The 19,111-nt window shown below is 39.0% G+C and overlaps 1 protein-coding gene across 3 annotated transcripts in view; it reads right to left on the reverse strand.

The window, feature by feature from the left end:
• Window positions 1–19,111, reverse strand: part of PLCH1 (phospholipase C eta 1) — a 156,200-nt gene that overhangs the window by 43,475 nt on the left and 93,614 nt on the right. For all 3 annotated transcript variants that reach the window (XM_028146487.2, XM_008142214.3, XM_054710964.1), the window contains exons 6-8: window positions 10,952–11,045; window positions 9,028–9,231; window positions 1,674–1,794 (exon numbers count right to left, since the gene is read on the reverse strand). In XM_028146487.2, coding sequence (XP_028002288.2) covers window positions 1,674–1,794; window positions 9,028–9,231; window positions 10,952–11,045 — 419 coding nt within the window. The remainder of the gene's footprint in view (window positions 1–1,673; window positions 1,795–9,027; window positions 9,232–10,951; window positions 11,046–19,111) is intronic.

Consider the following 19,111-nt stretch of genomic DNA (forward strand, 5'->3'; position numbering starts at 1 on the left):
GGGAGTTGTGAAAGATCTGGGATCACTGGGGAATCCTAAAGACAGTCAGTGAAGGCAGAATCCTAAGTCTCGTGGAAGAAGACACTGAAAGAGAAGGAAGGAGCCAGGCTTTGAAGGGCATGGAAGACACAGCTGTGTACTAGAGGGAGCTTTTGTGGGACTTTAAGACAAGAAAGACAACTTGCTTGTATTTTCAGAGAGAGAAATATTGCACCAGTGTAGAGATGAACAAAAGGGGAAGTGAAAATGAAGAGAAGGCAATAGAGTCAAAGGATAATTTAGGAAGTAGAATTGAAAAGAATTGGCTGAATTGAGAATGACTCCCAGTTTCTGGCTAAACCCACTGATAGACAGTGCTACCCCTAAAAAAAAAAGTACAGAGCCAGAGTAGGTTTGGCAGAATGAGATGGTAAGTTAAGCTTTTGACTAATGCCGACAACTGACTTAGATTCTCAATTCCAATAATTACAGGCTGTTGTTGTTCCTCGTGATTAAGCCCCTATCCCAGTGGTCGGCAAACTCATTAGTCTGCAGAGTGGCAAACATGTGGCTCTCGAGCCTCAGTTTGCTGACCACTGGTTTAGGGGATAAGCTACCTGATGATAGAAGTGTTATCTTTTCTTCAGTGTTGTGGCTCCCTGCACCTACTATAGTATGCCTTTCTTAGAGTAGGCACCATTAAATATCTAAATAAATACTTGAATAAATAATAGCATATACTGATTTTGAGGTACCTATAGGATGGATATGCAGATGAATTTTTACTAAGAATTTTTCTATATAGTTCTGAAACTTGGGGGTGGGGGGGTAGTTCTGGGTGTATGATTAGGCAAGTAACCAAAAAAGTGGGCCAAGGGCAACAACTTGGGAAATAATGACTATTAAAGAAATGAGGAAATGAAATAGAAGACCACATAGGCCAAAAAAGGAGAGTGAGAAATAATGACAGCAATGGAGGAGAGAATGTTATACTAGAAACCAAAAAAAGCAAGTATTAGGGAGAAAATAGTCAACAGTATCATATACCAAGGAGGGGTCTACTAACATAAGTAAGCTAGACACTGCATATTTGGATATCCAGCAAGTCTGGAACCTAGATATTATTTTACTGAAATTTAATACAATATCAATAAACTACTATGTATAGTAACCCATGTTTTCAGACTTTATAGACACTCTGAACACCCTGGTTTAGAAATTTTGAGATCACTCTTTGCAAAGGCAATGTCTAGAGACAGGATGGGGTACAGAATAAATGGAGCATGAGAAAGTATGTACATAGAGTCCATATTATTTGTTTTATGTTTTGTTGGGTCGGAAGGAGAGAACCACGGTAGCAGAAAAGAGATGACTAGCCCTAGCCGATTTGACTCGGATAGAGCATCGGCCTGCGGACTGAAGGGTCCAAGGTTCAATTCCAGCCAAGGGCACATGCCTGGATTTCGGGTTGGGGGCCTGCAAGAGGCAGCCAATCAATGCTTCTCTCTCATCATTGATGTTTCTATCTCTTTCTCCCTCTCCCTTCCTCTCTGAAATCAATAAACAAATATATTAAAAATTTTTTAAAAAGAGATGACTACACCAAGGATGAGTGTGTGCTTTTGTAGTCACTTTACATCAGGCGATGCTCCATGTACCGCCTTAGCTTCCCTCCCAGGTGTTGCTACACTTACTCATTCTTCACAAAGGCGTGCTTGTTGATGGTCTCCACAACGTCTCTGAAGGGGATTTTTGAAGTGAGAGTATAACCGTGGTGAACGACTGGCTCCCCATCTGGGCCATCCCAACAGTCAACTGCCAAAAACAGAACTTCACATCAACAACCAGAAGTTTCTGGCATTTACTAATATTACTGGAAACATCAGACAAATATTATTTTATTTTTTGAGATTATACATATACCATGTTATGATCATGAGAAGGATGTCAAACAGAGAAATAGGTGTTTATTAGAATAAGGAATTAAAGATAATTTGTTTGTGAGTGCTTATAAGTTAACAAAGATGTCATATTCACAATCAGCTTAGCATGTACTATGAACTCTCATTAGAAATTGATCTGAATCACCCTGGCCAGTGTGGCTCAGTTGTTTGAGCAGTGTCTCATTCTCCAAAAGGTCTCTGGTTGATTCCTGGTCAGGGCACATGACAGGGTTGCAGGCTTGATCCCCAGTAGGGGGTATGCAGGAGGCAGCTGATTGATGCTTCTCTCCCATATTAATGTTTTCCTCTCTAACTCTCCCTTCCTCTCTTTCTAAAATGAATAAAAACATTTTTAAAAAAGAAAATGAAATTGATCCGAATCCAATCAAGTGTTCCAAGGATAATGATATTTCTTAACAGGTTGTTTCTTTAATTTCACTTCTTCAGTTTACTAAGGTCTTTTAAAAAGTCACAGTGAACACCTCAATAACAAGGTTTTTTCATTATTGTTTATTTTTATTTAAAATCATTACTTTTCCATTAGATTTATTTCCATTTTATTAATTCTACAGTAGTTACAAAATAACATCAACTTCTTAAGTTCAAATCCCCAGGTCCTGCCAAGATTTATGAGAATATGGGCAAATGAATGAATCATTTAAAGTCTTACTTTTCCCATCTATAAAAGGAAAATAGCAATAGCACTTGATCATAAGTCTCAGTGGTGATTAAGTACATATAAAGTTACTTAGACTATGGCACATAGTAACTGATATGGTTATTGATAAACTGATATTGGTATGTGTATAGATAACTTCATTGGCTCCAAGCTGGAGAGACACTGGCTTCCTCACCATCCTCCCAGACTTAGAGTTTGCCTTCTCTTGTTTTACCAGACTCATTTCTCAAAAACACTGCTCCTTTGCTCAAAAGCCTACCAGGTACATAACACAGCATCCAACACATATTATATACCCAGTAGATATATGCTAAATATATTAATAAATATCCTACAGCAGCCCCTGCCTGCTTAACCCCAAGGTCCCTAAATCTGGTGGTAGAGACTGGCTAGCCATTCACTCAGCCTGCTTTCTCTTTCATCCTATCACACAGCTGGACTAACTAACCAGCCTTCCCTTGAAGTGGGATGTGGTCATCAAAACGTGGGCAGAAATGATGTGTAGCACATCTAGGTCTGGTCTACAAAACCTTGCCCTACACCAAGCATGTCAAACTCGCGGCCCAGGTGGCATGTGGCCCACAATGAATATTTTTGCGGCCAATATAACGTTATGTAAGAAACGTTTTTAATAAAAATTTTGTAACTTAATTTTTTACAATATCCTGTTATACATAATTATTAATAACAAACTACAATGTTTGCTAATGACTGATTTCTATAATCGTGTTGCATTCATTTCCCTTACGCGCCTGACACGCAGGCACATCATTTCTCTCCACTAATACTAGCAGCGAATACTTTAGCAGCCAATTGCCACGTCATTAGTCTTGTACTGACTTGTTTGGTGTGAGCAACAGGAAATATTTTGCTTTCGGAGAACAAGAAAAATAGCTTTATTTGCATTACACTTATTAATTTGTGCAGTTATTCAGTGTCTGGTAAGTTAATGTTCAAAAAATATTAACTTTTATTAAAATGTTCTATTATTTTATGTTAACGATTACTCATTTATTTCAGCCCTTTGTATTCAGCATGTCTCTTATCGAAATAAACCTAGGTTTCTATGAAAATTGAAGCTTTTTTTTTTTTTGCGGCCCACATAAACTTAAACCTTGTTTATTTGGCCCATGTTAGCCATTGAGTTTGACATGCTTGCCCTACACAATCATTCCTGCTCTCTCTTCTGCTGTGACTTAGAAGCCATTGTTGAAGGTGGCACAGCCACAGGATAGAAAGAGCCTGGCCACAAAGATTCACCCATTAGGAGCAACTGTTTTGAATTTCATATAAGCAAGAAATGAACTTCAGTTGTTTTAAGGAAACAGATTTTAGGTTTGATAGTTAAAGGAACTAGTATTGTCTTAATTAGTATCTTAGCTCCTGCCTGACAAGTCAACCTTATTTCTCCTACACCCAAACTCACAGACTTGTTCTTCCGGGTAGGCAAGTTTCCTCACATACAATCCTGCCTCATGCCTTCCCTTCTTTCATTGAAGGTCATTGAATTGCCTCCTTTCACTTTCACTCTGTTTATCTAAATCCCAATCCAGGCTAAACAGGATTCTCTGTAGAACCTTGACAGTTCTCATGACATTGGCCTCCCTTATGGTAGGGGGGGTCACAAGCTCAAATGCCAACAAGAGCCTAGCAGGTAACACAAATGAGACTAGTAGGCCAACAGCAAATGTATGTCTAATGAGACAAGTACTTCTCACTCTGGTTACCACATCTGAGAAAAATCCAAAACCTAGGTGCTATTGCTGTGAAATTTTCCATATTTTAGCTAGTCTCAATTAATCTATTTTTAAAAATACAATGTGGACCAAACATAATTCTGCAGGCTGGATTTGGCTTAATGGCATGCCAATTGAAACTGCCTTTTAATTAAGGCCACACAGTTCAGGACCATAGCTATTCTTTATTTTAGTAACACATTTCCTATATGTGTTTTTTGTATATTACCTCAAAATAGTATCTCCGTTTCCTTCTAAAACATGTTCACCATAACCATAATGTGATTTGATGGTTTATGTTATATGTCAACTTGGCTGGGCCCCGTTTTGGTCAAACACCAGTCTAGATGTTGCTATAAAGATATTTTTAGATGTAATTAACATTTACATCAATAAGTTTTGGGTAAAGCAGATAATTCTTCATAATGAAAGAGGTGGGTCTCAGCCAATCCATTGGAGACCTTAAAAGCAAATACTGATGTTTCCTAAAGAAACTGTACACACACACACACACACACACACACACAGAGACAGAGAGGGAGGAGGGAGGGAGAGGGAGAGAGAGGGAGAGAAAGAGATCTCCTATTGGTTCTGTTACCTAATACAGTTACCTATATTAATTAAGCATTAGTTGTTAAAATATTTTTAGGAGGAAACATTTAGAGAAAATAAAAGAAAAAAAGAACAAAGTTAATAGCATAAAAATACTGGAAACAAAGTTTAAGAATAAATATGCTATTGAGAAGACCAAAGGTTTTAGGACACTACTATGCAGGTGATAATGTATCAAAAGCATCTTCTCAGAAGAGAAGTTCCATCCATCCTTTGACATACACTTGGCATTCTTTCATTGCTCTCTGGATATAGGTGTTGAAAGAATAAACAGGTGTTTCAAAAATACAGAATTTTAACAATTTATACTCTGATTTATAGTCCCACCTTGGATGAGAAAGGGCATAACAGGGTTCCTCACAAATGAACTAATCTTTTCCCCAAGAAATGCAACATAGACAAGGCAATGCCACCCCTGACCTGATTATCATGGACACATACAAATGGCTCTTAAAACTACACTGATCATAAAAGAAGGTGCTCTTTGCTGATAGTTTCACACAGGCAGAATATCCATTGTCAATGATTGTTCTCCTAATGTTCAGATTTTAGGTCTGATTTCTTGACTGTCTGTTATCTATAATAATCTATAATAATAAAAGTGTAATATGCTAATTAGACCAGACGTCCTTATGGATGACCTTCTGGACGAAGCCGTGGCTGCGAGGGAAGCCTGGGTCCTGGGTGCCTCGGTACCAGGTGCCAGAGAGAAGCTGTGCTGGCAGCAGGGGGAAGGAAGGCCTACTCTTGCACAAATTTCGTGCATCAGGTCTCTAGTATGAGGATAACACTCCCAATGGTGCTGGCCTCCTAACAGGTGGTATCAGTAACCATGTTCAAATGGCAGTGACATTTCCTGTAAAAGCTCATGCTGTCATGAGAATGCTGGCAAGGTCAAAATCTTCTAACCAATCCTCCTAGCCACAAAACAGCCAGAGCCCATTTTTCAACCAGGCCATAGAATAGAGGCCCCTGAAAGCACTCTGACAGGGTTGGTCAGTTCTAAAGGCCGAGCAGCAGCTAACATGACATCTCTTCATAATGTCACTTAAAAACGTTCCACCTGATAGAGCTCCCAGTGAAAACAGGGAAGGTTGTAAACCGATTATACCAGCAATGCAACATCACTTCCGTAATGAGAGTGAAAATCTCCTGGGCAGAACATCCATATTTATTAAGCAATTCAGGCTGAAAATCAGGGGAATAAAAGGCCATGTAAAAAAAATGTTATCAATTTGATTTTCTGACAAGCCCACTTTACCAAGAAAGACTGACTGATTACTCTTCCCTAAGACACCATATACATCCTGACCAAGGGCATTACTGCAGCTGAACACTTTGATGGTGTGTGCCACCTCCCCCCACCCCCACCCCTGCCCCGTATCTCTATGCATGTCAGACATGTATAACTTGTTGAGCACTGAGGGAACAAAGGGTAGAGTAATGGCTAAGAGCAGAATGCCACCTCAAGACCTTTTGTTGCTTGAAATCTTTTTCTTTATGTTAATATTTTATGATCATCTTCATTATTTAGTTGCTTAAGTTACTCACTTGTCAATCACTGTTGTCTGGAGGTGTTCTCTGTATCCACAGCAAAAATGCCAGGACTTAAAGCATTATTTCCAGAGTGCTAAATCTGTAGTGATCTTAATGGTTCCGTATGCAGATAGTTATATGACTATCCACTTTTAAAATATGTTAATTTACTTTTGTAACTTTACTACTATTTTATATATAACATTATATCTTATACTTTTATAGCAGAAAAATCTCCAAGCCAGAAACTATCTGACAAAGGAAGGCCCATCGAGTTAACAGTCTTACCTTACCGCCTAACTGCTTCATTCGTTTCCCTAGGCTACTCCAACACCCCAAGAACAACCTGCTGCCCATGTTGACTCCCAGTGTATCCCCATCAAAAAGCAGTTTCCCTCTGATCCATGAGATCTCCATTCCACCAAAACAAACTCCCTATTATTATCAGGCTCTTTTTGGAATTTTCCTTCAATCTCCTTATCTCAGTTAATAACTAGCTTACCTAGAAGGACACTACTTCCTTTCTCCACAGATTCTTTTTTGTATAAATCAAAGAACCAGGATGCATTCTCTAGGACTTTATTGCTACATTTAAACAATTATTCTTCTACTAGAGGCCTGGTGCACGAAATTCGTGCAAGGGGCTCAGCCCTCTCAGCCCCGGCTTCATCCGGAAGGTCATCCGGATGGTCATTCTGCTGTTCAGTCTAATTAGCATATTATGCTTTTATTATTATAGATATCTGGGCTTACAGTTTTTAATCTCTAACTTTTCATCTTTTAATATTTTAACTTTTAATCTCCCAGTCAGCATCATTTGTGAGTTAAACATCCATGTGCGCAATCTACTCAATTTCTTAGCTTTGACCTCCTCAATGTCAACAATCTCTGGCTTTACTCCATTCATGCTCGCCCCTGGCATGCCCTGGATATGGTTGGCCTCACTTTTAACTGCATCCAAAATCCTACCTGGTGATCATAACTCTCTGTTCTTGTTTTTTTTGTGTGATGACAACTTTCTCCATATTTCTCTTTGAGTCTTCTAGTCTCGTAACCTCATTTTGTAGCCCTTTATTCACTTCACTTCCTTTCTTAGACCCATGGACTTACTGTCAATTACTTAAAAGAGCTCTTACCAACACCTTGAAGACATTTCATCAGACCTAGAAATCCAGAAGCTTGATTTAATCTATAATTCTGTCCTCACTGCTCCTGTATTTAATCTGCTGGGGAGAGGGTGGAAGGAGTACAAGCATGCTGATTTTTGTATCACAAAAAATAATTTTTTAAAAGACTATTTTTGAAATTAGTTGGGGCTTTCCCAACAGATCTTGCCAACTCCTTACCCATTACCTGATGACTTTTGCAAGTTTTCTGATCTTCCTAAGCCCCCAAGCCAACCTCCACCCATTTTATACTTAGTAGATGATTCTCTCTCCTAGTTCCTTGAGGAAAGAGAGAAATTCAGACATGAACCCTTTTTAAAAACCTCTTGTCCCTTTATTCCATCTAAAAACAAACCTCTATCCACATTTTACCCTCTTTCATATCTCAAAATCTTCCCAGCCCTATATAATCAAGTCCTTCTCTAATGCAGAAAAATGCTGACACTAACCTAGTTTAGCTATGGGTTAGTGCTATCGATTCATTCTAGTTCTCCCTTTCATTCCTTATATCCTTTACTTCTCTCACCTGGTCCTGTTAAGTTTATTTTTTTAATATCCATATAATAGTCTTTCTCAAGTCCAAGGTTTTATAACCCTTCCTTTGAATCTTTGCAATAGCCTTCCCATCATTCTATTTGCTCTAACTTCATGTCCCCCCCCCCCACAAATACACATCCTAAAAAAAGTTTCCTCCTACACTGTTGCCCAAGCAATCTTTCTAAACTTCAAGCCTAATTATATTACTATAAGTGTTAAAACTCTCTATTGGACCCTAGATACCAAAAGCTGAAGTTGAAATTCCTCTCTATAGCACTCATAACCCTTTATGACTAACCCAAGTCTATCTTCTCAGCCTACATGATTTGTCATACTTTTCTACTATGTATATGATTCAACTGCTAGAATTCTCATACTGTACTATTGCTTTTAACTTCCACCCTTCTACTAGACTACACTCCTTGGAGATAGAAACCATGTCTTACATCTGTGTACTCACCCCCAGGAACCCACTATAAATCAAAAAAATGTTGGTTGATTGATAGACCATGAAGTATCCTGAAAACAAATAGTAATCTTGAACTATTTTCCCCACTATTGAATAAAAAATACCTTTCTAGAAAAATTTTCATTGTTAGTACAATTTTTCAGCAACCAAAGGTGTTATTTCTCAACTGCAAGTACTGATCTCTCTCCCTCCTGACTCACAGGAGGGAGAAGCCAGAGAAGATTATGAGTTAAGAAAGACTTTATAGTACAATAGCAGGAAAATGATTCTCATTAATGTGCATACATTTTTTAGGTCTCCATTATTTATAGTAGACTTGACGGACCAACGTGTTCACCAACACAAACCAGAGCTCAGGCAAAGAACATACCTTCCACACAGCGACAGCCCTCTTGTAGCACCCGAGCGTACATGTCCACCTTGGACTGAGAAAGGAGCTGGTCTCCAGTCAGGTACGTGTTGTGAGAGGATGCGATGTAGTAGTTACACAGGGGCTGATCCATGTCCTGGTACACTTCATGGTGCAATGGGTTAAATATGTCACAAGCAGGACTTCGCATGAAGCTGGTGAAGCCTTTGGAAGAGAGAGTGGAGAACTATAGCTTTAAAGCATATGTACTAGTACTTGATTGATTGTAACAGAAACAAGAGAGATCAAAGTATATTCATAGTGATTATCTTCATGATTACCCTCAGGACGGCCTTGGCAGGGAACACTGGAGCAATGAGAAGATTTGTTGGGTCAAGTAATGCCAAAAACTTAAATATGACTTTGGGAGTAGCAGTTTAAATATAACCTACAGAAAAACAGACTTTTTAAAAATTTTGATTGAGTAGGTTTCCTACAAAGCCATTCAGTAACTACTGAGCTAAAGCTGAGATTATGTTTTGTGACCTAATTGGTGACTGACACGATGTTAAAGCATTATTTATACTAAGCAGTAGAATGCTGTACTAATAATTTGATAGGTTATTAAGTAAATTTGAAAAATAGGCACGGCCAAATTTAGGGTGTGATTATTTGACTATGAAATTGGCTTACAAAGATGCTGTTAATTGCCAGCACATTTAATAACTCTGAAATAATGCTTAAAGGTTATGTAGAAAACCCTATCAGTTTTTCTACAGTTTTTCAAAACATAATGTCTAAGTAGAAGAGGCATTCATTAATATATGAATAAATATGTGAATGACTCACAAGTACTTAAGTGGAATGGTTATTAGGGTAAATTGTTTCAAGGCTTCAAGAATCATATGGTAAAACTCTATCTGTAAATATCCTCTGAGACTCTGGAGAATTTCTTCATGCCTTTCTTTATGGCCAAAACTTAGAAGTCATGTTTAATCCATCTTCTAGGGCCACACCAAGGAAAAGATTCACTTCTTAGCAAATGTCCAAATTAGTTTATTTTTTTCTGGCTGTCTTTAAATGGTTTTTGATCATGTAAATTTTAAATTATTCCTCTTCATTTTAATTACCCTCAACCTCAGGAAGTAAGTACATGGCACCAAAACCCCCTTGTCCACACAGCCTGGGAGCAAGGGGACTAGGCCAACAATAAAAATGGTGAGATGAATCATGGCTTTGCATGCTCTTCAGGGCAGCAAATGGCCCAGTGGTCTTTCACTAAGATATCTGTTCTGTCTGCAAGATTCTCTTCTTTAGTAGAAGCCTGAAATTGATTTCATTACATACACACAACTTAGACACGCATGTAGCTAGTAGCTACATTCATATCATACTATTTATATATAAGATCCTTGGATCTAGATTCTGAGTATCTATCTGTTGGCAAATTACTTAACTTCTTTGAGCTTCACTTTTCTCGATGATAAAATGAGATGGTTGTATTAAAGAGATTTGTGGTTCCAACAAACCTCTCCACTGCTACCAACTGGGTAAAACTGGCTCATTGTCAACATTTTGTAAGAAACATGTTTACTTTCAAGTCCCTAGTTTCCTAGATTACTTATTTTAGGGCCTAATTTCCCTTCATAAAATTATCAGGTTGAGGCTATTCCCCAAAATTAGCTATTTGAAAAAAGTCCAAATATTTCTTAGTATCTTCATACATAGTGGCTTCAAATTGACTTGAGAGGAGTAAAACATGTAAATTGTCATTGCAGAAGTAAGAGAAATGGCAATATGATGGCATCTGCTTCGTAGGAAAATAGGTATTGGAATCATCAGTAATTCCAGAGATCTCTCTGATTTCTTTTCCTAAAATTTTTGCAAGAATTTAACTTAGTGAACTAAATTGAAAAATAAGAATTAAGAATTTTTGTTATTTTACCTTCTATGCCAAGAACGTTTTTCGCCTTATTTTCTTCTGAAACTTCAAATTTTCTTATGATGTCAAGGCAATAGTCTGTTGTCACATTATTCATCTAAACAAAACAGAACATTAGTCGAGTACCTGAAATTTCATGATACGTGTTCCTCTACACTAAAAAAGCATAGTGCAAAGTGGGTTAATGAACAGTGTTTGTAGTGTTTGTAGTTACTAATGTACAGCCACTTGCCATCTTTCACATTTAATCAGTGAAAACAACCCTTCCACTACTGGAAAAATGTGCTCTATGAAGCAATAAAATGAATTAAATAGAATTAATAATCAATGCAAATCCATTGCCAAAAATCCACTCACTGTAAGCTAGTAGCTATGTGCAAAAGCAGACACTGAAGTTCGCTAATCATAAATTTATGTTGAAAGAAAATGATTCTTTACCAAAACAGAGTGTTGTAGGTAAATCTACCTGTGCATTATCTGTATATATCCTTCCATTGAATCATGAGAGCAGCCTGTCATGTTGATTTAAGAACACAAAGGTTAGCAAGAGAAAAATATAAACAAAAAGCTGGGTGAGATGGCTAGGCTAGTGTAACAGAAAGCTCTGGAGCTGGACTGCTTGTCATTGACGGTATGATCTTGAATGAGTCACTTACTTTATCTGTGGTTTCCTTATAAGGTAAGGATTAAATGAATTAATATTTGTAAGAATATTAATGGGAGGCACCAAAAGGCAGGACATGATATATTACTGATTTGGCCTCAAGGTTGCTGCATGAACATTACATACTTAGTGTCACTGGGAAAAGTAAACTCTTCAGGAATAATTTCTTTAATTAAGTAGCAAACAAAGGATGTGATATTTGATCAAAAATCCATTGAGGCCCATAGTTTAACAGTGATATTTAAAATGAATAGTGATAGAGGAAGCTAATCTTGTGAGCCAGTATTTCATATTTCAGTGATACTTCTCAGAAATTATATTATCTCTTAGGTTCAGTCCTTGTGATTTAGCAAAATCTAATTTTTCTAAACAGTCTATTTAATAGCATTTAATTTTTTTTCATGGGGGAAAATGTTCTGGTATGTGGCTTTTTTTTTTTTTTTTGCCTATTTGAAGGACACAGAATACTTCTTTCCCCCAAAACTAGCTGCATAATGGATAATTCATCCTTTGCATAAAATTTATAATTCTTACTTTATTCAGAGGCCTACATTACCAGAAACCATTTGAAAATACCATAAATAAATGAAGCCATGCTATATGCAAGGAACTCTATTGACTAAGGCAGGCTTTGAGCATCATTAATTTGTCTGCTGCACACTAAGTAGATTCATCACATGCAGTCCAAAAGATAAATAACCTCTCACAAAGTAAAAAGACTGAGTTTATATTGCAATTATTTGGAATGGAGCTAACTGCAGATGAGCAAGAACATGTTACTAGTTCAAGACTCAAAGCAAAATGTGCTAGCAAAAAATATCATATTCCCAGACTCTTTGCAAGTTTTCTAGCAAAGCTTTTCCAGTGACCTCTTTGAAATCAATAAAAATATTTTTTAATGAACAACATAAACTGATGAACAAAAATAGATTCAGAGACAGAGAAGCAACGAACAGACCATCAAAACTCAGAGGAAAGGCAGGGGAGATCAACCAAAGGACTTCTATGCATGCGTATAAGCATAACCAATGGACACAGACACTAGGGGGGTAAGGTCATGTGCTGGGGGGTGGGAGTGGCCAGGGAGAGATCAATGAGAGAGAAAGGAGACATATGTAATACTATATGTAATACTTTAAACAAAGAATTCAATATCTATGTATAGATATTTTAAAGTATAACAACATCCTTAATTTAAAAAGTCAAAACAAAGATACTTAGACTAAAAGCAGACACACACACCCATACCCAAAAGCACATTGCAGAGTTAAAAATGCCAACATTCCTAGCTTTTCTTGTGGAATGAGTCTTCATATTCCTAATATACTCTTAGTAGTTATGTAAATGATGCTATTTTCTGTTTTATATACTTTACACATTATCTATTAACCTTTTATGTGTTAGGTAAAAACTTAGCTCTTTTGACCAGCAAAACTGGCTTTCTCCCTCTGCCCATCTTCCCAATATGATTATATCTTAATTTTTATTAAATTTCTATTCACTGTGTAAACTGGTTTGTCTATGCAAATGTTGAACACTGGGTGTGTTATATGATTGTTTCTTTTCTTATAGAATACTTTTTTCTGATTTAATTGCTGCAATTCATCTCCTATCACAAATGTTTATTTTATCCTTGGCACTGCAAAATTTTGCTATGATTTGCCTCTGCGTAAATCTTTATATATTCATTATTTGGCACTCAGCGAGCCCCGCCTATCTAGAGATTACTATCTTTTGGTGCTAATCGTTTTTTGTACTATTTACTTGATAATTTCCTCCCTTTTATTTCTTATCTTTTTTTGTAATTCCTGTTATTCAGAAAGTGATATATCTACTGGATAAATCTACTAATTTCCTTCTCTTTCCTCTCTATTCTCCATTTCTTTATAGGCAATGTTCTCAACTTTATGTTCTAAACCATTTATTGCTCTTTTCTTCCTCTGATTCTTTTGTCCATTTTAAAAATGTCCTCCAAGTTTCTTGATTCTATTTGCTTGCCTTGGTCTCTTCACTTTATAGAAGAGAATTTCCTCAAATATGTCATAAGCCTTGGCTATTTAAAATCCATTTTTTAAATTGGCTATTTAAAGACATATTTAGCCCTGGCCAGTTTGGCTCAGTGGATAGAGCGCTGGCCAGCAGACTGAAGGGCACATGCCCGGGTTGCGGGCTGAGGCGGCTGATCGGTGATTCTCTCTCGTCATTGATGTTTTTCTCTCTCTCTCTCCCTCTCTCTTCCTCTCTGAAATCAATAAACATATATTTAAAAAAATAAAAACATATTTAAACTACTGCAATAAAAAGTAGTTGGACGCTCTATATTCATGAATAGAGCTTGCTGACTCGTGGGCTTCACTGGCATTCTCTGGCCGGACTATTTTATTAAGAGACTTTTGATGTAAATATCTTTAGGTTTTGCTTTCGTGGATTGGTGTGTTCATTTCCTAGGGTTGCTGTAACAAACTGCCACAAACTTGGTGGCTTAAAACAACAGAAACTTATTCTCTCTCAGAACAAAGAAGAAAAAGGAGCAACAGGTAGAACAATCACAAAAACATGATGTACAGGTTTATGTCAGATAAACAAAGTTACAGACGAGGAGGACCCTCTAGCACGGGATCAGAAAGCCCTGAAAATGCCCCTGGAATTAACCATCCCCATGCATATTTCAGATGAAAGCACTGCAGGAAAAGAAATCTGCTTTTGTCTTACCCATGCAGTTAGCCTTTGCTCTTAATTACTAGCTAGGAGGTTTTGCAAACTATAAGGGTGCTTCAGCATTTCTGCCTTCCCTTCCTCTCCTCTTAGTCCTTAGGAAAAAAGATAAAAAGAGGGCAGCAGCTTGCTAAAAACCATTGTCAAGGAGGATGGGAGAATTCAATCAAATGATCACTCCTGAACAAAAAATCTCAAAAGGATTGAACACAAAACACATGCACCCCCAGTGCCAAGAAACCGAACTCTGGAGAGACAGGTTGGTTATGTTTTGGCAAACACGGGGGAGGGGAGGCGGAGAATGAAATGAATAAACTCAAACAGCTCTAGTACTTTGAAACCACAGACTGGTAGATGTCCGTGATTTTTATCTGTAGATGCAAGAAAAACCTCAGCCAGGTAGCTTATTGCTTAACTAGCGCTTCTTCAAGGATATAAAAGAGTAAAAATTTCCCTTGATACATGCACATTTTAAGGATGAAAGTCCTAATCAAACAGCACTAAGACCTGTCAAAGACATAAATTCAATTTTCAGGGAGCCTCAGTAAAATAAAAATCTGACCCATGGGCGAATGATTTCACATAATCCTTGATGGCATATGTGGCCAGCAGTAGATTTCATTTCCAACGGAGTAAACCTGTACAAATTTAATACTGTGGTGTCTACACCAATCTTATGCCACCAGAAACGAATGAATGACATACTGCCATATGGATCAAATTGGCTCAGATTTGTTTCATTGTGAAAATCCTGTTTTAAAACTCAAAACCCCACAAAATTCTGAATTAATGTCTCTCTTGCTTCAGATTTAGATCCATATTACAGAAATTCACTTTTTCTCTCTTTTATATATTAGAAATATTTTCCCAGTTTGTACTTAATATTCATTTTATGATATTTGATATATTGGACCACATATAAATTTAAAGTTTCAGGACATTAATATTTTCCTTTATGGTTTATGCCTCTTGATGTATCTTTTTTTTTTTAGGTTATGCCCATATGCAGCTTCTAGCTAATTTAGAAAATTAAACTGGATACAGGTAGTCATCTGCCAGGGACAGATGTCACAGAACACTGGCTTCTATTTTCCCCAAATAAAATTCACTGGTTGAATGTCACTATAACCAAACCAAGAGAAGACACACAGGCCCATTAGCAAGTGACATCCACTACTGCTATTCGAATGGACTAGGTTAATTCCACTAACCCAGTGGTCGGCAAACTCATTAGTCAACAGAGCCAAATATCAACAGTACAACGATTGAAATTTCTTTTGAAAGCCAAATTTTTTAAACTTAAACTTCTTCTAACGCCACTTCTTCAAAATAGACTTGCCCAGGCCGTGGTATTTTGTGGAAGAGCCACACTCAAGGGGCCAAAGAGCCGCGTGTGGCTCGGGAGCCGCAGTTTGCCGACCACTGCACTAACCCAACTGAAATGAAAGTCAGTAGCTTTAAAGATTTTAATTTTAATTTCTCACATTGCTGTGCTTGTGAATATCTGTCAAAGGGTTTTCACAGTCATCGTTCCAATCAGTCTTCAATTTGACATTGTGAGATAGGGAAGGTAGATGTCAGCTCCCCCTTGTGCAGATCAAGAAACCAGGCTCAGAAACCATATTGAATGATCTGCCTTAGAGTTTCCCACCAATAAAGTTTACAGGGCGTGGAATGTAGGCCTTGTAGGCTCCTGGTCTAATGATCATTCTGCTATGCTATGAAGTGCTCTTCAGATGAGAATGGAGAATAGTTATAATTGCAGGAAACAGAGAAGTAGAAATGTAGAAAGGCCATATTATCTTAGTGTGTTTTTTTTAAACTTCCCTCTTTCCCAATTTCTTTTTTTTTTTTTAATCTTTATTATTGAAAGTAAGACAATGTACCCTATTTTCCCCCATTGGCCCCTTTTAGCCCACCCCTCCCCCGACCCCAGGCCTTTACCACACTATTATCTGTGTCCATGGGTTATGCATATATGCATATAAATTCTTTGGTTAATCTCTTCCCGCTCGCACCTTCCCTCTGAGATTTATCAATCTGTTCCCATTTTCTACCTGTCTTATAGCTAACATTAATAGGGCATCTTTGCCTTTGCCAAATTACCAAACTAATTAAAATAACTGATTTAGATAAAATGTTTTGCTAATACTATCTGGTTTCATCCTTAAGAAAGCAACAACAAAATTTACAAAATCTGAATCTGTTATTCCTAAAATGTATGAGATTGTGGTAATGGAGCAAAGTAAAATATTACCAGGTCTAGTGTCTTTTTTCCTACACCAACCAACTCTCCGATTGTCTGACATTAACTGGGCGCACTAACTATGGAGAGTTACCATTAGACTCCACAGGTTAAGAGCTTAGTCCATAGACTGCTCCCATGTCAGACACCAGCCACAAATGAGGTGTCATGTTATCCCCTTTTCTACCTACCCTACTACCATTTGGGGGTTCTGTCAAAGAAAAACCAGTAGTTAAAGCAGTAAAAACAGATTTTAATCACCATGTACTGCAATAAGGGAAAACTCAGTATACAACTGGTTCAATTCCAAATACAGGATGGACCCGTGGGCATTTGTAACCAAGGAGCAGGGTGGGGTTTGGTAGAGGAAACATCAGGGATAAGAGGGATCCTGGCTGAATTGACCAAATCAAGTTCTTGCTGGAGGCAGGCCAAATAACAACTTGGGGAGAGCGAGGATCAGGAATTTTTCAGATGTGGAGGGTGATCAGATGGTTCTGGTTAAACTGATTTAACAGGATTCTTGTTTCAGCTGAGTTTTGGGGGACAAGGTGCAGGGACAGGGCCTGGTTAAAAAAAAAGCGCTCACAAGAAGCTGCCTAAAGTTTAATCAAAGGAATCAAAGGGAAAGTCTTTGTCGTTTCCCATGACTTTGTTTCCATAATTCGCTAGAATGACTCACAGAATTCAGAAAAGTGCTTCACTTACTATTACTGGTTTATTATAAAGTGTATCACTCAGGAGCAGCCAAATGGAAGAATGCATAGGGCACAGAGGGGGGATATGTTGGAGACTGCTTGCTGCTAAGCATTTCTGTGTGTTCACCAAGTGGGAAACTCTCCAACCTGCTTCCACCGACCCCACTAGTTTAGGGTTTCTTTTTATAGAGGTTCCATTGATTAAACCATTCCTGCCATTTGTGACATGTTTAAAACCTAGAGGAATGATGCTAAGTGAAATGTGAGACACAGAAAGATAAGCACTAATCTCATTTATATATGAAATGTAAAAAAGTCAAAATTATAGAAGTAGAGAGTAGAATGTTGGTTGCCAGGACTGGGGGGGTTGGGAGTGTAGGAGGACAATGTTGATCAAAGGGTACGAAGGTTCAATTATGGGGAATGAATAAGTTCTGGAGACCTTATGGACAACATGGTGACTATCTAATCTAATAATAAACAAATATGCAAATTGACCGCACCTTCGCTACACCTAAGCCACGCTCACCAGCCAAGCCACGCCCACCAGCCAAGCCACGCCCACCAGCCAAGCCACGCCCACCAACCAATCAGGACGAGTATGCAAATTACCCCAACAAAGATGGTGGCTAATTTGCATATCAAGACAGCGTGGAAAGAAGCCAAGAGCTGCAGAAGGGAGTAAAGCGTCGAAGAAGCAAGCAAGCCAGGGGGGGGAGGGGGGAGGAGAAGGGAGGAGCGAAGTCAGGGACGGGGGCTAACGGAAACGCAGGCGGGCTGGAGGAGAAGACGGGGCAGGCGACAATGGCGGAGCGGAGGCAGGGCCGGGGGCGAAGGGAAACGCGGGCGGGCTGGAGGAGAAGGCGGGGCGGGTGACAAGGGCGGAGCGGAGGCGGGGCCAGGGGCGAATGGAAAAGCAGGGGGGCTGGAGGAGAAGGCGGGGCGGGTGACAAGGGCGGGGTGGAGGCGGGGCCGGGGGCGAATGGAAAAGCAGGGGGGCTGGAGGAGAAGGCGGGGCGGGTGACAAGGGCGTGGTGGAGGCGGGGCCGGGGGCGAAGGGAAATGCAGGCGGGCTGGAGGAGAAGGTGGGGCGGGCAACAAGGGAGGAACGGAGGCGGGGTAGAGTGCAGCAGGAAATCCTATTGCAGGATTTTTCCTGCAACGGGAAAGCTAGTAGCTAATAATACTGTATTATATACTTGAAATTTGCTAAGAGAGCTGATCTTAAGTATTTTTGCTACACACACACAGACACACAAAATCATAGCTATATGAGGTGTTGAATACTAGTATGTTAATTAGCATTGTGGTCATCATTTCACAATGTATACATATATCAAAACCTCATATTGTACACCTTTAATATTTTTATTCATCAAATAAACCTCAATAAACCTGGGAAAAACAAAAAAAAACCATTTTTCTACTTTAGTGAGAAACAGAGTTTAAGGTAATCTAATCTAATAATAGACAAATATGCAAATTGACCGCACCCTCGCTACACCTAAGCCACGCCCACCAGCCAAGCCACGCCCACCAACCAATCAGGACGAGTATGCAAATTGCCCCAACAAAGATGGCGGCTGATTTGCATATCAAGACAGTGTCGAAAGAAGCCAAGAGCTGCAAAGGGGAGTAAAGCTTCGAAGAAGCAAGCAAGCCAGGGGGGCGGGGGGAGGAGAAGGGAGGAGCGAAGTCAGGGCCGTGGGCGAAGGGAAACGAAGGCCGGCTGGAGGAGAAGGCGGGGCCGGCGGCAAGGGCGGGGCGGAGGCGGGGCCGGGGCCGAAGGGAAACACGGGCGGTCTGGAGTAGAAGGCGGGGCCGGCGGCAAGGGCGGGGCA

This window comes from Eptesicus fuscus, chromosome 3 (genome assembly GCF_027574615.1).
Source record: "Eptesicus fuscus isolate TK198812 chromosome 3, DD_ASM_mEF_20220401, whole genome shotgun sequence".
In the NCBI taxonomy this organism is placed as follows: Eukaryota; Metazoa; Chordata; class Mammalia; order Chiroptera; family Vespertilionidae; genus Eptesicus; species Eptesicus fuscus.